This window comes from Dromiciops gliroides, chromosome 2 (assembly GCF_019393635.1).
Source record: "Dromiciops gliroides isolate mDroGli1 chromosome 2, mDroGli1.pri, whole genome shotgun sequence".
Lineage (NCBI taxonomy): Eukaryota > Metazoa > Chordata > Mammalia > Microbiotheria > Microbiotheriidae > Dromiciops > Dromiciops gliroides.
Window position 1 is genome coordinate 319,183,140 of NC_057862.1, and position 16,467 is coordinate 319,199,606.

The window sequence follows — 16,467 nt, forward strand, 5'->3', positions numbered from 1 at the left end:
AACAGTACCACATAAATTGGAATTTCATTATTAAGAAACCAAGGCCCACAGATTTAAATGACTTGTTCAAGGTCACACAGTAAGTTCTAATTAGGTCTCCTGACTTCCTAGGCCAGTGACTGTCATTACACTGAACTTAATGCTAATTCCCTAACAATCCAGCTTCTCAGATGTAGAAACAGGGCAAAGGTTTCCCCTTACTCAAGGATTTTCAATCATTTCTGTCCCCGTGGACAGTTGATATGGAGGCTAAAAGAAGACTTGAGGGTTGTAGGGTCCTGGATGTGAGGTCTGGTGGGTTTTGAGTTGCTATATCTGTCTTGGCCTAGAATGTGGTAACCACAGCCTTAGGATACTCAGACCTCTTTCTTCTGCCCTAGCCGATACGTCCTCCACATCCAAGGAAGTACAGGCATTGGAGATCCAGGGGAGATTCAGTGGAAACTCTGTCTCTGCCTCTTACTCTCCTGGGTCATCGTCTTCCTCTGCATCCTCAAGGGAGTCAAATCCTCTGGCAAGGTGAGACTCTGGAAGGCTGGTCCTAGCTCAGGCTAGGGTGGGAGTTATGAGAGCCTGAGTTCCTTCAGCTCCTCCAGCTGGTCCTCCCCTTTAACTAGTCAGAGATACCTGGGAAGGAACCACCATGTACAAGGCTTTATGCTAAGATGATGTGGGGGGAGATGCGGAAGTGAAAGACTTAATTTTTATCTCCAGGGTCCTCATTATCTAATAGGGGATATAAAGAAATATTCCAGGGGAGATGGCTCTAAAATGACCACCAGAACAGATGTCTTCCTTTTCTCAAAGCCCCAAAAAAGCCCCAGGCAGGAAGGTGATAATGATGATGACGATGACAATAATAGAGTATTTTAAGATTTATAAACCCTTTACTTATGTTGGCTCATGTGATCCTCACAATGACCCTGTGAGGGAGGTGCCAAGAGAGGTTCTATTACTCACGCAAGGTCATACAGCTAAGTGTCTGAGGCAGGATTCAAATTCAGGTCTCCCTGACTCTAAGTCCAACAGTCTATCCATAGCATGCCTGTAAACCAGTCTCAGCCTGGGCTGAGGATTTTTTTTTTCTCCTCAGTCTTTAACAGACCACATACCCCACAATTATATGTGATGATGGTGGTAGGGTGATTATGCATTGCTACTAGCCCCTGCCAGTCCCTGAGTGACTCCGTTTCCCCTAGGTCTCTCAGCTGAGAGATGGACACAAGCCATTCTTTCCCATTGTTGTTGTTACTCAATTGTTTCAGTCTTATCTGATTCTTCATGACCCCATTTGGGATTTTCTTGGCAAAGGTACTGGAGTAGTTTGCCATTTCCTTCTCCAGCTCATTTTGCAGATGAGGAAACTGAGGCAAAGAGAGTTAAGTGATTTGACCAGGGTCACTCCGCTAGTAGGTATCGGAGACCAGGTTTGAATTCAGGTCTTCCTGACTCCAGGCCTGGCACTTTATCCACTGCACCACCTAGCTGCCTTTCTTTCCCTTAGCTCACCCAAAGCTCTAGTTGGAAAACCCCACAGGACTTTATGGGGCATTGAGGGGAAAGGGTTCATAGAATCATAGATTTAGAGCTAGAGTGACTTAGAGGTCACCAAGTCCAACTCCTTTATTTGACAGATGAGGAAACTGAGGCACACAGGTTGCTCAAATGAAATGCCATGAAATGTATTTTACAGACTTTAAAATGCTAAATAAATGCTAAATTGTTGTTGTTGTTGTTGCTAAAATCACACACAGCTAATTAGTGTTTGGGGAAGGGTTAAAATTCCCAAGCCCAAAAGGAATGAGTTACTGAGCCTGGGAATCTCATTCTAATCTATTCCTAAATTGGTCTCAGAGGCCATCCAGTGTTCTAGGTTTATTAGATCCCAGCCCCATCAACTCCCAGCTTTGGGGATTGCTAAATTTAGAGTCAGAAGGACCCTGAAAGATGAGTTTAAAGCTTTCCTCTGACTCCTGCTAGCAGTGGAACCATGAGCAAGGCACTTGAGCCTCAGTTTCCTCATATGTAAAATGAAGAGATTAGACCAGACGACCTCTAATGACCCTTCTAGGTCTGGCACTATGACCCAGTGCTGATCTGCAGAGAAGTGATAGTTAAGGCCATTGGAGTAGATGAGATTAAAGAAGGAGAAGAGGACTGGCATTCATAGTTAAGGGTTGGAAGATAGGAAGAAAAGCTGCCAATGAGTGGTGGGAAAGGAGAAGGAGAGTCAGGACCGTGGAGAGCTGCTTCCCTTCCTCAGCTCCATCCTAGGCTCTCACTCCTTGCGTCCTCTACAGGTGGTGTATTTTACAGCCACCTTCCCATACCTCATCCTCATCATGTTGCTGATCCGGGGGCTGACACTTCAGGGTGCCTGGAAAGGGATCCAGTTCTATCTCACACCCCAGTTTGATCACCTCCTAACCTCCAAGGTAAACAGATTGAAGTAGGGGTGGGAGGGAGAAGAGGAGGGAAAGGAAGAACAAAATGGAGGATCTTCTCAGCCTCCAGGGGTTCATGTGGGTATTATGGAGCTGGGGGTGGGACAGCCCAGCATATTGTGGGGCAGAAAATCAGAGCAGGGACGGAAGGTAATAGGATCTCTGCATGCTCCGGTGTACCTGCACCCACGTACAGGCAAAGATGTGTTCCAGTGCTCACATATTAGTGCCCCAGTGGGCAAGAGTGAGGATGTACTTGGGTTGCCTGTTTCCCTTTCTTTTCTCTAGCTAAGGGAGCCAGCTGGACTGGAACACTGGGTAGGCAGGCAAGCATTCACTAAGGACCAGTTACTATGGTCAGGAAAGAAGGATAGAGGGGGTGGAAGGGTTATCCTTTATGGAGGGGGGAAGCCTTTCCAGGACAATTTTCCCTGTCTCTTCTCTCCCTTCATCTCTCCTTAACCAACAGGGTTCTTTCACCTCTCCCTTTATTCCTTACCGCCCTTACCTTTTATCTCCTCTTCCTCCTCCCATCACTTTACTAATCCCTTATCCTGGTCCCATTTGTTCCCTGTGCTTCCTCTCTTCCTCTCATCTCTACTCTTCCCCTGCAGGTATGGATTGAGGCAGCCTTGCAGATCTTCTATTCCCTGGGGGTGGGCTTTGGGGGCCTCCTTACCTTTGCCTCTTACAACACCTTTCACCAAAATATCTACAGGTCAGTTCCCTGCAGCCTTCTCTTCCCAGAGGGTCATTTTCCTGGGGGAGGGAGAGTCAGAGGGTGGACAAACTGACTCTCATAGGGTCAGGGAAAATAGAATAGAGACATGATGGCCTCTCATGTCAAGTAGTCCCTATCCCACCCTATCCCTTTTCCTTTCCCAGAGACACATTCATTGTCACCTTGGGCAATGCAATCACTAGCATTCTGGCTGGTTTCGCCATCTTCTCCGTGTTGGGCTACATGTCTCAGGAGCTGGGAGTCCCTGTGGACCAAGTGGCTAAAGCAGGTAGACAAAAGGGCTACATAGAACATATTGGGCACAGAGGAAGTATGGATCGGGCACTTGGGGGTGACATGATGGGTGGATTTGTTTGTTTGTTGTGTGGAGGGAGTTGCCATAGATGTGATCAGGGAATGAAGAAGGAAGTTTGGACGTGTTTGGAGCATGAGAATATGTGAAAACTTCCACATTTCTCAAAGAACATGTTGGGGCTACCTTTGATAGAGGTGTGGTCCTGGTTTGAATCATGCCTTCACTCTTTTGGGCATGTCATTTCCTTTCTGTGGGCCTCAGTTTCCCCATATGTAGAATAGTGAAATTGGACTCAATCATCTCTAAGGCAGGGGTCCTAAACCCTGGAGATAGATTTCCCTGTGGCTGTGAACTCAGATGAGAAGGAAAATCTTTATTTTCTTTTTAATCCTATATATTTTATTTTAATTAATTCATTCATTCATTCATTCGTTTGTTTGTTTATTTATTTGTATGAGGCAATTGAGGTTAAGTGACTTGCCCAGGGTCACACAGCCAGTAAGTGTCAAGTGTCTGAGGCCAGATTTGAACTCAGGTCTTCCTGACTCCAGGGCCCATGCTCTATTCACTGCACCATCTAGCTGCCCCTACTCACAGCTTTTTGATCCTTGAGGCAAAAAGGTTAAATGACTTGTCCAGGGTCAGGAAGGAAGGAAGGAATTATAAAGCACCTACTATGTGCCAGATACAGAGCTATGTACTTTAAAAATAATCTCTCATTTAATCTTTTTTTGTGTGTGTGAAGCAATAAGGGTTAAGTGACTCTACCAGGGCCACACAGCTAATAAGTATTTGAGGCCAGATTTGAACTCAGACCTTTCTGATTGTATCCCCAGTGCTTAGCACAATACCTAGCACATAGTGTGTGCTTAATTAATGCTTATTGACTGACAGATGGGCAAAGTGAAATTGAATAGAAAAATGCCTTGGAGAATGAGCCTCCAGAGCTTGGTTTTCCACCCACCCCTCTCCCAAAGCTTCATTCATGTCTTGGTCAACCCCAGTGAGAGACAGCAGGCCAAGTGAAAAGAAGACTGGATTTGAAATCATAGAACCTGGGTATTAATCCCAGCACCATTACTTACTCGCTGTGTGATGTGGGGGAAGTTGCTTTCCTTCTCTGCGCCAGTTTCTTCCTTTGCAAAAGGTTGGAATTAAATTAGATGATCTTCACCATCTGATTCTAGACCTCTCTGTGGCCCTCTTTATAAGGGCAGGGGAATGGGAAGAAGATTAGCACAAGGGATCGGTGAAAGTGCTCTTCTGGATGTTTGGGCTGCCACTGACCTTATACCCTCTGTTTTTGCCCTTCAGGGCCTGGCCTGGCATTTGTGGTCTACCCCCAGGCTATGACGATGCTCCCCCTGTCACCGTTCTGGTCTTTTCTCTTCTTTTTCATGCTGCTGACCCTAGGCCTGGACAGTCAGGTAAGCACGCTCATCATGGGGACCGGGATAGTAGAAAGTCCAGGAATCCCCCCACCCCCGTGTCACTAACAGACCTTATACTGCCCTCCCCCTGTTCGTACAGTTTGCTTTCCTAGAAACCATCGTGACAGCTCTGACGGATGAATTCCCTTACTACCTTCGGCCCAAGAAGGCCATCTTCTCCGGCACCATCTGTGTGGCCATGTTCCTAATGGGCCTCATCCTCACCACAGACGTGAGCTTCTGGAAGGAAATGGGTAGTGGGAGGGACTGTCCCCTTCCATGAACCTACACACACTACCCCACTTCTTCCACCCTAAGGAAATCTCAGCTGCTTTTTCTGGGTGGAGCCTGGAATAGCCTGACAGACAATTTCAGCAATGTCACATTTCAATTGTAAATTATAAATTCAGGAGGACCTGAGTTCAAATCTGGCCTCAGACACTTGACACTTGTTAGTTGTGTGACCCTGGGCAAGCCACTTAAGCCTCATTGCCCCTCAAAATAATAATAATAGTAATAATAATAATATATCAATTCTAAACCTGCTTTCCCTATTTGGAAGGGGCCAGGATCCTCCTGGGTCTCATCCTCCCCAATACAGTTCCATATCCCATATCTTTCCTCTACCCTACCCTGCCTACTTCTTCCCTGCATTCTTCAGGGAAGAGCTCTCCAGAAAGAACAAGGTCCATGGCCCTTGGCTTATGTTCTAGGGAGGCATGTACTGGCTGGTCCTGCTGGATGACTACAGTGCTGGCTTTGGACTCATGGTGGTGGTGATCACAACCTGTCTCACAGTCACCCGTGTGTACGGTAAGGAAGGCCCAGTCCCCCGTGAAGTGGAGGACAAGCCGGGTCAGAAATGTTCATGGCATGTAAACTTCCCTCCCCCCCCACCACCAAGGCAGAAGGCAGGTGACAGAACCCCTTGAGGTGTGACAGGGAATTTCTGGGGCCCTAATTCCAGAATTCCCAAGTCTTCTTGTGTCCCTTTTTCAGTTTCTGAAAGGGGTCAGGAAATGAATGGGAATGGCCAAGGAAAAGGAAGACTTACTAGTATAGCTGTGGATGTGATGTTGGGATGGCTGGAGACAAGATGGGCCAGTATGAGAATTAGGAGACACAGATTCCCCTTGGTAGGTCATAGAAAATTCAATTGACTAAAACAACTTGGGGACCAATGAGCTAGAGTTCAGAGCTGTGGGTGGGCAGTCTGGGCACCAGAGTTACTTCCTTTCAGGAGAATAGAAGTTCCCTTCTCTGAATAAGACTCTGGAGGGGTCCAAAGAAAAGGATTGGAAGCTTAAAAGGATATAACTATTCCCCACTTGTTCTGAGCCCGGCATCCAGAGTTTGTGGCTTATAGCTACTGCCTATTATGTGTTTAACACACCGCCTTGGTCCCTGAGGGAAGATGATTTTTTAAAAAAGAAAAGAAAAAAATAGAGGATTTGCTTACAGGCTAAAAGTAGTTTATAATCCACTTAGGAAGACAGAACACAGGCACACTCATCACAACTGTACCAAAGTATGGTCATAAAGCAGAAGTATAAACAGAAGTGATAAAAGCAAAAGGAAAAAAGAGAGAGAGGAAGAGAAAAAAGGATGGAGGGAAGGAATGAAGGAGGGAGAGAAAGAAGAAGGAAGGAGGAAAGGAAGGAAGGAGGGAGGGAGGGAGGGAAAGAAGGGTGGAAGGAAGGATGGAAGGAAGGAAGGAATGAGGGAGGGAAGGAGAGAAGGAAGGAAGGAAGGAGGGAGGGAGGAAGAGAAGGGTGGAAGGAAGGAAGGATGGAAGGAAGGAGGGAGGGAAGAAAGGAAGGAGGGAGGGAACGATGGAAGGAAGGAGGGAGGGAGGGAGGGAAGGAAGGAAAGGGGGGAAAGATGGAAGGAAGGAAGGAGGGAGGGAGGGAAGGAAGGAAGTTTCCCAAACTACATGGAACTATCTCTAACTTTCTTTTTCCCCCATAGCACAGAGCACTTAATAGAAACTTGTTGACTGAATTGAATTGAATTAAATTGAATTTTGTAAGTGATGTGAGCCAGGCCAGTACAAGACCGAGGTGGTGCCAGCACAGGAAAGGCAGTGGGGCTTGGCATCACATTGGGGGCAGAAGGAAGGCAATAGTAGACATTGTGCTTAGGGTGGGGAGAATCTGAGGGGTCTGGAAGCTGTCTAAGCTTCTCAGAAAGAAGGCTACCTCTATCCCCTCACCCTGCCCCTTTTACACTAGTGACCATAGTCAATGAGTATGGTGTGTAGAGTCTTATGGCTTGTTCCCTCACCCACAGGGAAACTCCTCCTTCCACACCTTGGCTGTGTTTCAGTGGAATTAAATCAACAGGGGCATGACATAATGAAGTTGGCCATTTAAGGCATAACTACATAATTATTTAGTCACAAGCATAGACACAAAAGAAATAAAATCAATTACATGAAAATAGTCACCAAGCAGGGTAAGTGCCCTAGTTCCTCACAGACTTTTGGGGGTCTATAGGCAAGCTAACTCTGTCATCTAAAGAGAATGTTTGGGTGCTCAAATTTAAGCCTCCCCTTTGTCTTCAGAGGGCAGCTCAATGGCACAGTGGATAGAGTGCCAGGCCTGGAGTCGGGAAAACTCATCTTCTTGAGTTCAGATGTGGCCTCAGACACTAACTGTGTGACTCTGGGCAAGTCATTCAACCCTGTTGGTCTCAGTTTCCTCATCTGTAAAATGAGCTGGAGAAGGAAATGGCAAACCACTCCGGTATCTTTGCCAAGAAAACCCCAAATGAGATCACAAAGAACCAGACAAGACTGAAAAGGACTGAACAACAACATTATCTTCAGGCTAATAACTAAAAGAAACCCAGAAAATAAATTCAGGTGCTTAGATCCAAACCTCTTTGGGGGCAACTCAAAGCTCCCTACTGTTCTGCTATAACTCACTGTGATCACTTAACCCCTCTAGCCTTTCTTGAGGTATTTTTTCCTTCAGTATAATGAGAGGGTTGAGCTAATAGAACTCTTGGAACTCAAAATTTGTGGACCAACTAATTCCTTGACCCAGAGCAATGCCAATTCTGCAGCTGCCCACTTGGAGCAGATGGAAGTCAGCGCAGCTGCATAGAAGAGCTGTCCAGGTGTTACTCTCCCTGGTTTATATTCCCCATCTTTCTGACACTGAAACAAAGGTCAGCACTGCTCCTTCTCCTTTGTACATCAGTATCCCCGTCCTGTCCTGACCCCCATTGCTGCTTGTGATGAGATATATTTGGCTGAGGTCTGATGCCTCTGAGATTGTCACCAAGCACCCAGAAGGGACTCTCTACCCCTCCAGAACCACCCTTCCCCCATCCAGCTGATCTTTCTTTTCCTTTTCAGGCATCCAAAGGTTTTGTCGGGACATTCACATGATGCTGGGCTTCAAACCCGGTCTGTATTTTAAGGCCTGCTGGATGTTCCTGTCTCCAGCCACCCTGATGGTAACTGGGAGACTAGGGATCAGGCCCCATGGGAACAAAGGGAGAGGTGTTGGCTATCATGGGCCCCTGTTCTCCCTTAATAGGAGACAATCCAAGAACAGATAGTCTAGTAAGGACTTCCTTTCCCATGAATGAGGGGTGGAGATGGGTAACTAGCTGGTGGTGCTTCCAGGATCAGTTAGGCCCCATTGCCCAACCCACCCGGACTCCAGGCCCATGTCTAGATAGAGTCAGCATTAGATGCTTGGTCCAGGGTTGGGCTAGGCTAACTTGGGACCAGAATGGTAACCACTAGGGTGACCACCCCCACAGGCGCTGCTGATATACAGCATTGTGAAATACCAACCCTCAGAATATGGCACTTACCGGTTCCCGTACTGGGCAGAGCTCCTGGGCATCCTGATGGGCCTCCTGTCTTGCATAGTGATTCCTACTTGCATGCTAGCTGCTGTGCTCAGAGAAGAGGGGACACTGTGGGAGGTGAGTTCCTGTCTGGTTGACTTTGAACTCAACCCTAATCCTATGTCTCCTATCCCCATTTCCATTGTGGGGTAGTAGAAAGAGCATTGGATTTGGGGTCCAAGGTTTTAAACACCCAAATATTTAAATTTCAGCTCTCTGAAATGTTCTGCATGTTTATTAAAGAGTCACCCTAGACCCTTTCTTCCAGCACTCAGTAACCCAAGGATACTTTTCTTCCTAAAGATAGAATACCCACCCCCCACCCCAGGGAGAAAGGCATAGGGCAGATGACTTCCTGGCCTCATGACTAAAGGACAGAACCCAGCCTAGGCTCAGATGAAGTCCAACATGGAAGAGATAGAGGATGGCATTGAAGAGACTGGGAGGGATCTTCTTTCCCATGGGCTTTGTGGTTCCTTCCCTGCTTAACAGTTTCACAGAATGATACAATTGAGAAGGTCCTTAGAGATATTTGATCCACATCCTTTCTACTGGGATACCTAATACCCATGTAATCTTGGTTAAGTCATTTAAACTCTCCTGGCCTCAGTTTACTCATATGTAAAATGGTGGGGCTGGACAAGACGGTCTCTAAAGTTCTTTCTGGTTCTTTTTTTTTTTTTTTTTTTGGTGCTGGGCAATGAGGGTTAAGTGACTTGCCCAAGGCCACACAGCTAGTATGTGTCAGGTTGAGGCTGGATTTGAACTCAGGTCCTCCTGAATCCAAGGTTGGTGCTTTATCTACTGCCCCACCTAGCTGCCCCCTATTTCTGGTTCTTAATGTTATCCTGTATAATCCTGTCTTTGTACATCTCTCTGAATTCCTCTTATTTGTCATTTCTTAAGGTTCATAAAATATCACAAATTATTTCCCGGTTAATAGATATTCATTTTGTTTCTAGTTTTTTACTATTACAGCATATACCCCATAATGGAATTTTCAGATCAAGGGATATGCACAATTCATTGACTATTTGCCCTAGTTTCAAATTGTTTTGCATAAAGGCTGTACCAATTTGCAGCTCTACCAATAATGTAATTCTGTACTAGGTTGCATAGTGGATCAAGAGATGTATAGGTGGAACTGAGGTCAAATATTGCCTCAAGCATTTACTAGCTATGTGACTCAAGACAAATCACTTAACTTCTCTTGACCCCAGTTTTCTCATCTGTAAAATGGGATACATAATAGCATTTACTTCACAGGTTTGTTGTGAGGATCCAATGAGATAACAGATGTAAAGTGCTATCCAAATTTTAAAGCACTATATAATTGCTATTACTCTTTCTCCAACACCTCCAAAATTAACTATTTCAGTTTTGTCATCTTTGCCAATTTCATGAATGTTATGTGAAATCAAGTCTCAGAATTTAAAAAATGTTCACTTCTCTTATTATTAGTAATTTATAACTTAAAAAATATGTTATGGGGGAAGTTAGGTGGTTCAGTGGATAAAGCTCTGGCTCTGGATTCAGGAAGACCTGAGTGCAAATCCAGCCTCAAACACTTGACACTTACTAGCTGTGTGACCCTGGGCAAGTCACTTAACCCTCATTGCCCTGCAAAAAAAAAAAAAAAGTTATAACCATTTACATTTCTTCTGGGAGACTTATCTCTGTCAACAGAATACCAGAATTTAAATTCCACAGATAATGTTTACTACTTAGGTGTCCCTGGGCAAATCATTAAACCTCTGGGCTCTTTCTTCTAAATCTATGGATGTTTTTTTATTATTATCCCTTGACCACTGATCTATTAGAGAATGGTTCTTAGTCACATTTGTTCCTATATATCTTACATAGTGGACTTTTATTAGAGATATTTGGTGCAAATATTTTTCCCCTACATATGTTTTTTTTTCCTATTCTCTGTAAATTGACTTTGTTAATGAAAAAAAAAAAGCTTTTTAATTTTGGGTAATTGAAATTCTCTTTTGTCTTTTATGCTCCCCTATATCCCTTGATTGTTTGGCAATTCTTTATTGACCGTACATTTTATAGGGACCACCTTCCATTCTCTAATTTTGTCACAATGCAGCCTTTTATACTTAGGTCACATAGCCACCTAGAGCCCATGGTGGTGTAGCATATAAGGTGATGGTCTGAGTCCATTTTCTGCCAAGCTGCTTTCTAGTTTCCTCATCAGCTTTTGTTGAAGAGGGAGTCCTTTCCCCAAGTAGGGTCTATTCTTGGGTTTACAGAAAACTGGGCTTCCAGTGTTCTTCCCACTTCTTCAACTTTTGCCCTTCTCCTTACTATCCTGTAATATGACCATTGCATATCAAGAGAGGGTGCTAGCCTTCTGGATCGAGGAGTCAGAAGTGTAGGCTCTGAGAGCGATTCATTTTGTGATCCTGGTCTTTTGTCTAACTCATCTGTAAAATGAGGTAAACTAGATAATCCCAAAGTTCTTTTCAACTCTGTGTTTCTATGACCTCTCCCAGGGGTGAGTTTTGTGTGCATAGGGTGCCCTCTGGTGGGCACATCCTAATTCTGCTGCCATTACTGATAGGAGCTTTGGCCAAGACCCACTCACTTTCCCAGCTAAGTTTTAGAAGCAGGATTTTTTATTTGATTTGAGGCATAATTTGAACTCTGGTCTTCTTGGCTCCAGGTCCAGTACTCCAACTACACTGTGCCAGCTAGATGCCTTATTAGACACCAGAGGACCCTTAGGTCATTTAGTTGTAAACTTTCATTTTAGAAGTTTTGGAAGCCCAGGACTTCAGAGGTGGAAGGAACCTTGTTCTAATGAACAAGACTCAAAGAACCAAATGACTTGTTTAAGGTCATGTAGTTAGTGGCATGATTGAGCAGCTTGCCAGGTGGTTTCTAGACCCACTTCATGTAAAGACTCTCAGGGCTGGAGAGCCTTGTGATGAGGCCCCCAGACTGGCCCATACTCTCTTGACCTATGAGGATGTCCCAATTTGTCTCACTAGGGGAAGGAAGATGGTTAGACCAAGGGAAAGAAACTTTATATGGAGACACCGACTCTCTAGAGCCTGGGCCATGCTGGTTCTAGTATCATAGATTTAGAAATGGAAGGGACCTTCAAGCTCATCTAATTCAATCCTCCATTTTATAGATAAGGAAGCTGAGCTCTGGAGAAATTAAATTACTTACTCAGAGTCACATAGATTTGGACCCAGGCCTTCTGACTCTACATTGAACATTGTTTTCACTGTAGCACCTTCTTAGGCCTATAAGTTTGTCCACTGTCTGGAATCCATCCAAGTGGCCCAATCCTGTCCCCTAAAAGTCATTGGGTCAGCAAATGACTAAGCTTTCAGGTCAGCAGCTACCTTAGCCCAAGGTTTGGTTCAAAAGACCTGGGTTCATATTGTGTCCCGTCCATTAGCTGTGTTACTTTGGCCAAGCCAAACAGGGAAAGAACCCTTCCCTGGATCTTTTTCATCAACAAAATGAAGGCTTGGGAATTAATGATGTAAGGGTCCTCTGGTGTCTAGTGAGGCAGCTAGGTGGCACAGTGTGGTTGGAGTACTGGACCTGGAGCCAGGAAGACCAGGGTTCAAATCCTGCCTTAAGCTATGTAACCCCTCTGCCAGCCTCAGGTTCCTCATCTGTAAAAACGAGGCTAATAATAGCACCTACCTCACAGAGTTATTGTGAGAATGAAACAAGAGAACATTTGGGGTTTTTTAAAATCATAAAAGTATTTTATTATTTTCCAGTTACATGTAAAGGTCATTTTCAACATTTGTTTTCATAAGATTTTTAGTTCCAAATTTTTCTCCCTCCCCCGCCCCAAGACAGAAAGAAAGCTGATATATATTCTATATGTACACTCACATTAAGCATATTTCTGCGTTAGTCGCGTTGTGAAAGAAGAATCAGAACAAAAGGGAAAACCACAAGAGAACATGTGTAAGGTGCTTTGCAAACCTTAAAGTGTTATATAAATTTTAGCTATTATTATTTTTCCATTCTGAGGGTCAAGGTGTTAACGAAACCCTTGTAATAAACATGTTTACTTAAGCAAAACAAATTCTCACATATTCCAAAAATATCTGTCTCATTCTGCATAGTCAGACTTCTTCTAAGGAGTGAGCACTATGAGGGATTTCTCCTGCCTACGTGGCTCCTGAATCATAAACAGTCATCCGTGGCAAAGAGGATGTAGATGGAGTCTAAAAAGGATAGTGAAGCCTGGACTGGCACCCCCAGATCCCTTAAGAGGGAAGAGTTGATAAGGGCAGGAAAGGTTCTCAGCCTGGGCTTGTGAGAAGGAGGGATGTAGATGTCAGGTTGTCAGTCATTGACAGCAGCTGCTGGAGTTGGAGGTAAGACCCTTCTTTTCTTTTTTTTTTTTAAGTGAGGCAATTGGGGTTAAGTGACTTGCCCAAGGTCACACAGCTAGTAAGTGTTAAGTGTCTGAGGCCAGATTTGAACTCAGGTCCTCCTGACTCCAGGGCTGGTGCTCTATCCACTGTGCCACCTAGCTGCCCCAAGACCCTTATTTTCACTGGTTTCCCAAGCAGTTTCTTCCAAGAGGAAGAGATGCCTAAGCCCCTGGATTCCACCCTGGGGAACCATCATCTTAGGGTGGAACCCAGCTGGTTCAGGAGAGAGAAGGTATTTCCCCTCCCTCCATCTTTGGATAGTTGAGGGAGAAGTCAAGTGACCCCTCTTGTTCTTCCTCTATTCCCAGAGGATCCAGCAAGCCAGCCGTCCAGCCATGGACTGGGGTCCTTCTCTGGAGGAGAACAGGACAGGCATGTATGTGGCCACCCTGGCGGGTAGCCAGTCCCCCAAGCCTCTGATGGTCCACATGAGGAAATACGGTGGCATCACCAGCTTCGAGAACACAGCCATTGAGGTGGACCGGGAGATCGAAGAAGAGGAATCCATGATGTGAGGGATGGGGAGCAGGGCCCCTGGGACAGAAGATTGCTGAGGGCAGTACTATGGGCCCCACAGGCCCTCCCCCTTGAGCAGGGTAATACTTTGGGTCTGAAACATCTGTCCCAGGGCCTAGAGGCCACGTGTGGATATGTTCTTGTGGGTCCTTGGGAGTAAATGGGGCAGGATGAGATGATCCTTTCTGTCTTGGGTGTGGTCAGAAATCAGGCCCTGTCCTGCTTGAGTTGTTTTCCATCCTCACGGTCCACACGTCTCCCCTGGGCCCGGGTCACCAACAAAACAATCATTCCTGACTTCTCCCATTCCCCAACCTGGACTCTCCTTATACACCTATCCTGTGACCCAGAAAACTGCCCCAAACCCATGCTGCAACCGGGAATCTCTCCACTGGGGCCTGGGGGACAGGGCGGGGGAGCCCATAAAGATGTTGGAGCAGGGGTTTAGAGCAACCATTGACTTGCTGACAATGTGGGTCACCTACCTACATCTTTTCAGGGCCTGAGGCTGAAGGATCTAAGGGGAATCTTTGCCCCTTCTTGTTTCCCAGTGGACTGGGCCCTGCCCATTCCATTCACTGAGCATTTTCTGTAGGCCCAGCCTTGTGCTAGACTGTGGGAAATAAATGAAAGTACAAGACATCGTCCCCATCCCCAAGAGCTTACAGTAAAGCTGTAGAAATACGGTGGTGAGCACACACAAAAATAGGCCAGATTTCTAGTCAGAGGTGGAAGAGATGGCAATGAATCTGAATGATTTAGAGAAGGTTCCTGGAGGAGGCAGGGACTGAGATGGACCCATAAGGATAAGTAGGATTTGCCTAAGGATTGCGATGATCAGGCTTGGCAGCACGTGCAGGCAGAAGAAACAACCTGAGCCAAAGTTTGGGACAGAGAAGAAATTGACCTGGCTAAGGTAGAAGGGGAAGATGAACTTAAGGGAACCCAAAATGCTAGGAAGAGAGGAAGAGACAATAGGGAGTCATTGCAGATGATGTGGGGAGCAGGGCATTAGGAAGTTGCATGTCTCTGTGTACAGGTTGAATTGGACGGAGGTCACCAAATGCCTGAAGGGAGAAGAAGGAAAAGGAAAAGCAGAATGGGAGACATAAGCTATGTTAGGAGGGGTCCCCAGCAGTGATGAAGCTGAGACCTGGACCAGAGAAGTCTGAGATGAAAGGTCCATATGGGGCCTCGCACCTGTGTTGTCAGGGAGACAACATCATTATTGATCCTAAATCGCATTCCCCATAGCAACTGTTCCAGCCCTTCTCTTCTCTTCCAACTTCCATTCCCCCTCCCACACTTAGAGCAGATGATTTTGCCTCCCACTTCCCAGAGAAGATTGAGGCCCCCTGACAGGAGCTCCCTCCCTCTCTTCCCACCCCAGAGAAAGAAGTAGCCCGTATATTTCCTCTAAATCCGAATCCTTTGGCACTCTCCTCCGGCTTCCTCGGGGGAAGCAATCACCCATTGTTCTTTGGGCATCGTCAGTCTTTCTTTGGCCTCTTTCCAAGACCCTCCAAACATTCTCTGAGTTCCCTGAAACTCAGAGTCTCCTCCTAACCCTTCCGCCCCCTCTGACGACGGTCCAGTCCCTTCCCTCCCCTCCCTGTCACTGCCAGATTTATTGAAGCAGTTGTACACATGCATGGCTCCCATTCCTAACCACCCACTCTATTCTCTACCCTCTGCAATCTGGTTTGTGGCAGTGACCCCCGAGTCACTGAATCAAATGGCCTTGTTCATTCCTCCTTGTCTCTGGCCTCCTTAGAGGGTGTGGTCCTTAACCACTCCCTTCTCCTTCCCCCCCCCCTCCTCCTTTGGGACACTGCATTTTCCCTGCTCTCCTACCTGGAGTTCTCCCAGGTCCCTAACCTCAGGATTATTTTTCATGCCTCCTTCTCCCATCACATTCCCCAAAGTTACCAAGTCCTTTTCAATTCTACCTCTGCGATATCTTTTGCCTCAGTCTCCATTCCGCTGCCACCGCTTAAAATACTGGGCCTCTTTTCTACCCACATAGACAACTACAATAGCTTCTTCCCACTTCCACTGTGTTCCCCTCCCAGCCCTTCCTTCACACCCCTCCCAGATGTCTTAGGCATAAATCAAGTTATGTCACCTCTCTGCTCAAAATTTCTGCTCAGTAGAATTCTGACCGGGGGCAGCTAGATGGCACAGTGGACAAAGCACTGGGCCTGGAGTCAGGAACACTTGTGTTCAGATCTGACCTCAGACACTTACCAGCTGTGTGGCCCTGAGCAAGTCACTTAACCCTGCTTGCCTCAGTTTCCTCATCTATAAAATGAGCCAGAGAAGGAAATGTCAAACCACTCCAGTATCTTTGCTAAGAAAACCCCAAATGGGGCCACAAAGAGTCAGACACAGCTGAAATGACCGAACAACAAAGAATTCCAACTCCTTTGCCTGACCTTCTAGACAACCTCCCTCTCTTAGAGCCTGGTGCACCACACTGACTACACCTTTCCGGCCTTCTCATATTAGACTGTTCACCACCCTCCAAACATCTTCCAAGGTCTCCTGTCTCTACACCTTTCCTCACAGATGGCACCTGAGGGAAGAACTTGGCCCCTTCCCCAGCCATGGGGAAGGCCAAATGGGCCCTGTCACTGGAGCAGGATGAGCCTATGTATCTGAAAACACTGTCCAGAGGCCCAGAAGTTGAGTGTAGAAGCCCTGCCCCCCCCCCCACACCTTTGACTTTCTAGTCACTCACAATGCCTCCTCT

The 16,467-nt window shown here is 46.2% G+C and overlaps 1 protein-coding gene across 3 annotated transcripts in view; it reads left to right on the plus strand.

Annotated features, from left to right (window-relative positions):
* SLC6A7 (solute carrier family 6 member 7) overlaps positions 1–15,999 on the plus strand; it is a 28,788-nt gene extending 12,789 nt beyond the window's left edge. For all 3 annotated transcript variants that reach the window (XM_043984917.1, XM_043984914.1, XM_043984915.1), the window contains 10 exons: positions 381–519; positions 2,301–2,435; positions 3,059–3,162; positions 3,330–3,454; positions 4,796–4,908; positions 5,012–5,143; positions 5,625–5,724; positions 8,273–8,373; positions 8,686–8,853; positions 13,508–15,999. In XM_043984917.1, the coding sequence (XP_043840852.1) occupies positions 381–519; positions 2,301–2,435; positions 3,059–3,162; positions 3,330–3,454; positions 4,796–4,908; positions 5,012–5,143; positions 5,625–5,724; positions 8,273–8,373; positions 8,686–8,853; positions 13,508–13,714 (1,324 nt within the window). In that variant the 3' untranslated portion in view covers positions 13,715–15,999. The remainder of the gene's footprint in view (positions 1–380; positions 520–2,300; positions 2,436–3,058; positions 3,163–3,329; positions 3,455–4,795; positions 4,909–5,011; positions 5,144–5,624; positions 5,725–8,272; positions 8,374–8,685; positions 8,854–13,507) is intronic.
* Positions 16,000–16,467: the final 468 nt, after the last annotated feature.